Raw genomic sequence first — 6,489 nt, 5'->3', positions numbered from 1 at the left:
TAGCTGCCATACAAACTGACCGACCAAAATCAAGTTCATGTATGGAAAACTTTCTTATTTCACAAAATATCGTCACGAAATTTGGCATGGATTATTATTCAAGGCAACGCTACAATATCCGAATAAATTGTTCAGATCGGACTGCTGTAGCATAGAGCTGTCGTACAAACTAGCCGACCAAAATCTAGTTTTGGTGTGGAACACTTTTATATTTCTAAAGGTCATTACAGCTTTGATGCAACCGAAATTTACGTTTTTTCTTGTTTTACCTTACGTTTAACTATGCCAACAAAAAAAAAAAAAACAATAACATTTTATGTTTGATAATTTAATTTTCGTTAATATTTTGAATTAAATATCTGATTGACTTAAATTCAGTGCAAACATTTACATCAAATTGCAATAACTACCAACTAGTGCGTAAATATGCATATACATATGTATGTACAGACACTTAGCTCTGTATACATACATACGCTGATAAAATGTATATGTAGCATGCGATGCCATTTTTTAATATAAATTCTGTTACATTTTAACACGCTAGCGGCATACAATTTCATCGATTAAGAATGTAAACATTTTTTGAACAATGCTTCATTAAAAAATACAATGTTACGTGCTATCATTTTTAAACAAACATTGCTAATATACTTGTATATATTATAGTCTCATAAAAAAAAGCTTATATATTCAACTAAAAATTTGAAACATTTTACAAATATACTCTATATTTATATGTCTATATATGTGTGTATGTATGTCCATAACAATCAATGCATAGACACACATGCTACATATTACTGTTAACAGTTAGCAAACGCAACTAATCGCCCAACTGTGGTATATTGAAGATTTTCGCACGGCGATCTTCAGATACTGTCAACAATATCTTTTCATGTGGATTGTAAGACATTTCGTAGATTTCTGCCATATGACCCTCGAGTGTAAACTTACGTGCGCCCGAACGCGCATCAAAACCGATAACATTACCGTGCATCGTGGCGGCAATAAGCGTATGGTCACTCAGCCACTTGAGTCTAGCGTATAGAATGCAATGGTATTAGTTATAAAACTATTTGCTGTACAAGAACTATTTACATACCTTGTTATGCCACCTTGAAATGTGTCGGTTTCATCACCTTCCATAAATTTATGATCGCATAATGTGCGCAGACCGTATTTGGTATAGTCCCAAATGGCTATTTGACCCTGTAATGTGCCACTAGCTACAATTTTAAGATCATTATTAGGCGGGAAGGCGATACATTCCACTGAACCATCAGCTTCCACCGCGCCAACTGGACCGTTATTGGTGCAGAATACGATTTTACCTGTAAAGAAAATCGTAATTATTAAATATTAATTGTTTTTGCATATTTTATAAACACGCACCGTCCAGCGCGCCCGACGCATATAATGGCGACTCCTTATCGCACGCCACAGACAAAACAACCGACTGTTGGGCCATTGGATTTTGTGCATCCACTTCCATGACGACGGCGCAGCTCTTCAGATCCCATAATTTCACAACACCATTTGTGTAACCAACAAAGAGTTTCTTGCCATCACCAGTTAATTCACCAACACCACAACGCACACCGTCACCGGGCAATATTTTACAATCCCCGGAGGGTATGCGCCATACATAAACTTCACCATTTTCACTGCCTGCAAAAAGCACATTTGCACCGCGATGCCAACACATCCATGTCATGTCGCCCATAGAAAAATCCCACACTTTGCGGAATGTCACCGGCGCACCAGTCTCATTTTCTTGCAATTTGTGCACGAACAATTCACCAGCCATATCACCCGTCGCCAGATATGTGCCATCATAACTGAAGTAAACATCGGTCACCGTATCTTTGTGTTCGGTAATCTCATGCAGCAATTCACAAGTATTTATATCCCAAACATAAGCGCGATCATCTTCACCCCCCGTAGCGGCCAACGGACGATTTGGATGCAATGAACAACCGAAAACGGCCTTTTTGTGTTTCATGAATGTCAATATGGCATCATCACGTTCCGGTGGCTGAAAGGAGGCACCTTCACCAGTTTCATCCTCTTCGGAGAGATAGCCATAGCGCGCTTCCAACTCCTCCATGGTTATTTCTTCCATTTCGAGCTCGTCATCGTCTGGCGCGGCGTCTTGATCGAAGTGTATTTCCTCGACGTCATCATCCTCTATGTCGTGAACTCGTGGTGGTGTGTTTTCACGCATTTTTCTGTTTTGTTTGTTTTCTAAAGCACAACTAAACTTTTCGTATATTTATTGTAATCGTATTAGGAAGGTGACACTAAATAAAAATTAATAAATTTCGCACAAATGAAATGCCTCAACTAAAACGTCAACACGTGTAAGCAAACAATCAGCTGTTCGGTCGCATTCCATTTGAGACATTACCGAGCTGTGTTGCGTGTTGCTAAGTTTATTTATTACAGCAAGTGCTGCCAAGTTTTGTGTTTGAGCGTTAAAAGGCTGAAATTTTTAAATATTATAAATTGAATTAATTTTTTTTGCATCTTACAAAATAATTAAGGAATATTGTTAAATTAAGAAATAAATATATACATATGTAAATTAATGTCCGTGTTGAATATTGGCTTTGATATCTGAATTTTTATAAGAAGGTCTCTATTTTAAAATAAATTAAGTAGTTTTATTTCAATATTTTTTAAAATTTTGTAACAACTTGAAATAAAAATAAATAAATAATAATGACAAAATAAAATAAAATTTTAATTAATTCAATTAAGATTTAATTGTCTTCAGATAAAAGCAATTTACATTCTCATAAAATCTCTTTCAATTTATTTCGTAGAAATAAAAGTTTTAATTAACGCCGTTAAAACCTTAATTGTTTCAATTAAATTTTTTTATATTAATTAAAACCTTCGCAAAAGCTTATTTGTGTAAATACCATATTAAATTAAGTCAATTAAAATACTAATTGACTCAATTAAAAATAAAAAATATTTTAATAAAACTCTCAATTATTTAAATAACAAATCTTAGTGTCTCATTTAAAATCTTAAATATCCCTATTAATATTGTAATTATCTCAATTCAAAAATTTAATTATAGAGCTTACCTATCTCAATTAAAAAACAATTTATATTAATTAAAATCTACATATGTATATAAAAGAATTTTAGGTTTAAATATTAAATTTAATTAGCTCCAATAAAACCTTAATTATCTCAAATAAAAAAAAATGTATATTAATTAAAGTCTTCGGAAAATATTTTTTTCGTGTAAATAAACAATTTAATTAACTCAATTAAAATGCTAAATGTCCCAACTAAAAAATTAAATGTATTGATTGAAAACTTCATAAAAGCTTATTTGTGTAAATAAATTATTTGATTAGTCAGTTAGAACACTAATTGTCTCAATAAATAAAAAATAAATATTTTAATTAAAACGCAATTATCTAAATAAAAATGTAATTATCTCATTTAAACTCTTAATTTTAATTAACTTAATTAACTAATTAATTTATTAAAATCTTATTAAAAGCTTCTTCTGTTTAAATAAAATATTTAATTAACTCAATTAACACACTAATTGTCTCAATTAAATAATTGTTCACCTTGAATAAAATCTGAATTGTTTATGTAAAACCTTAATTGACTCAATTAAAACTTTAATTAACTCAATTTAAAAAATTAATTCTCTCAATCAAATGCTTCGATGTTTAAAAACTTTGCTATTTCCAGTAACAACTTAATTGTCTCAATTAAAGTTTTTTATATCAACTTTAACAAAAAGGAAAGTTTTAAAATAATTAGCTCACCTATTTACCTGTTGAAGTTGTCTTTAAGATACTTCGCAAGATAATTAAGATAGAAATCACTTTTTTAATTGAACGTAATATATCATAAATTAAGTTCTATGACAAAACTTTGTTCACTCTTGTCTAACTCCTTGACGTTTCCGCACGGTTCGGGTAGAAAGCCAAACTAGCGAGTTCCAAAGTAAACAGGACTTTTTGAATCCAGCGCCATCTGGTGGCGTCATCTATGTATATGTCGACTGATGCGTTAGAATCTGCTATCGATTGTTCAGTGAGAATTTCATGACATTTCATTGATTGGAAGTGAAGTTATTGCGTTTTAAGTGTCAGTATGTTTGTGTTATCGGTGCGAAAATAAGCTTCAAACAAAGAGCCAACATTAAATTTTATTTTAAAATTGATGAAACTTGTACCGAAACGTTTCAATTGATAAAACAAGTTTATGGCGATGATTGCCTATCCCGTGGGCCAATCAAAATCGGTGATCACCGGAAATTCCATCGAAACTGTGCATGAATCCATCAAAAATCAGCCAAAATTATCATTGAAATTCATGGAAATGGAATTGAACATCTCCAAAACATCGTCTTATCGCATTTTGACCGAACATTTGGGCTTACGAAAGGTGTGTGCACCGTTTGTTCCGCACAAATTGACTGACGACAAAAAATTGCTCAGAATCCAACATTCGAAGGACGATTATTTGACCAAAAATCACATTTTAACCATTAACCACTTCCCGTATTCACCTGATATGGCACCGTGCGATTTCTTACTTTTCGAAAAAATGCATTTGCCCATGAAAGAAAAGTGTTATGCGGACGTAGAAGCCATTTAAAAAGGTTGCACCGGCATACTGGCGGCCATACCGGTCAGCGAGCTAAAACACTCGTTCGACATGCTTTTGGACCGCGCAAAAAGCTGTATTGAAGCAGAAGAAGACTATTTTGAATAAAATAAATTGATTTTGCCGAAGAAACCATTTGTTCTGTTTTTTTTTTATGTCCTGTTTAATTTGGAATGCACCTTGTAGCTGTTATACAAAGTGTTTACTAAAATTCAAGTTCTTGTATGGAAAACTTTTTTATTTGACGAGATATCCTCAGGAAATTTAACATTTACTATTTTTGAAGGCAGTTGTGCAATCTCCGAACATTTTATTTAGATCCCATCACTATAGCATATAGCTGTCACACAAACTGACCGATCAAAATCAAGATAAAACTCTTTATTAATGTTATTTACGATTCGATTTTCTTTAATTTGACTTGAAGGTTGTTTATATCAAATCTATTGAAAGCAAACTGTTGACTGTTTATGCACTTGTTGCAAGAAATGCTGTTGTAAAGGGTGTTGTAGCTTTAAAATTGATATTTTTTTCTTAAAAGAAATTATTTGTTACTGAAAGTAATAATTTTTAAAGAAAAAAAATTTATATAATTTGTTAATGTACGTAAAACTTACTTTTCTACATTTTCCCCATTAAATTAATATTTTAAACATATCATAAATATAGGGTCTACTATGCTGACGACCTCATTCCTTTCATGCTCCTAAAGCTATCAAGCGCAAATAAGCGAAGTGAGCCGTAAACGAGCATCATCAACTTGAAACCATTCATTGCGCTTATTTCTATAAGTGCATACACTTTTCTCACATAAAATATACAAATTTTCTCTAATAAATTATACGCCAGCCAAATTGCCCGCCATTCATTGTGAACAAAACGAAAGACTTAAGCAACAAACTTCTAACGCTATTAAGGCGGATAATTAAAGCTGCGCTGTCATTTTCATGTCTCCTCATACAAACACTCACACACACACGGGCATAAATACACAATAAATATAATAATTTCAAAGTCACATGCGAATTGACCCGACTGCGCTCGTATGTAACGTTAGGCGGCTAAAAAGTGGCGGAAAAACGGCAAGCGCATAAAAGAAAGATGACAAGAAAGCAGAAAAATTACAAGAACAAAAATGATAATAATAGTAACAACAATACTAATAACAAGAACAACAATACGAATAATAACAACAACAATAATAACAAAAGCAACACTAATACAAATAACAGCAACAACAATAACAACAACAACAATGGCATGCCAGCAAGCAACAGATTAAAATAGCGGCAAGTAAACAATAAAAAATTTGTCCCAAAGCAATTGCCAGGCCAACAACAGAATTTACTGCTGCTATGTAGCTGGTGAGCTAACTAAGTGAGCCAGTCAGTGAGTCGCGGCGCATAATCGACCAAAACGGGCCAAAGCGTAAACAACAGTTATGTGAACCGGTTGCCGCGCTGTGTGCATCTTCTTTTGGCCAGCACAACGCCAGTGGCTTCTACATATTCTCATACTTTTTTTTACATACACACATACATACATACAAATACACGTAGAAGCAGGCGGCTGCGCATTTCGCGCACTTGCCACTTTGAAAGCCACTGCGCATGCGCGCACGAACGCGCTTTGCTTTGAGAGCGTGTCTCGTAAAAGCGGGCAATAATGACGATGCTGTCGGTGCTTCTACTGCTTTGCTTATATATACACATACATATACATTTGGGCGTACGTAAGCTTGCTTGGCTTGAGGTTTTTGCTTGATTTGCGCAAGCGCGCTGTCCAAATTGTTTGACAGTTGTGCGTGGCGGGCGTTGGACAGCCGGCAGGCAGATACAT

The 6,489-nt window shown here is 33.7% G+C and overlaps 1 protein-coding gene across 1 annotated transcript; it reads right to left on the bottom strand.

Annotated features, from left to right (window-relative positions):
• Positions 1-312: 312 nt before the first annotated feature.
• LOC126763791 (angio-associated migratory cell protein) lies at positions 313-2,383 on the bottom strand. Its single transcript, XM_050481605.1, has 3 exons — positions 1,396-2,383; positions 1,106-1,334; positions 313-1,040 (listed from the first exon to the last, which is right to left on the bottom strand). The coding sequence occupies exons 1-3, from the start codon at positions 2,225-2,227 to the stop codon at positions 827-829; spliced, it is 1,275 nt and encodes a 424-aa protein (XP_050337562.1). The 5' UTR covers positions 2,228-2,383; the 3' UTR covers positions 313-826.
• Positions 2,384-6,489: the final 4,106 nt, after the last annotated feature.

Source organism: Bactrocera neohumeralis, chromosome 6, assembly GCF_024586455.1.
Source record: "Bactrocera neohumeralis isolate Rockhampton chromosome 6, APGP_CSIRO_Bneo_wtdbg2-racon-allhic-juicebox.fasta_v2, whole genome shotgun sequence".
Taxonomy (NCBI): domain Eukaryota; kingdom Metazoa; phylum Arthropoda; class Insecta; order Diptera; family Tephritidae; genus Bactrocera; species Bactrocera neohumeralis.
This window is presented reverse-complemented; position numbering and strand designations above follow the sequence as displayed.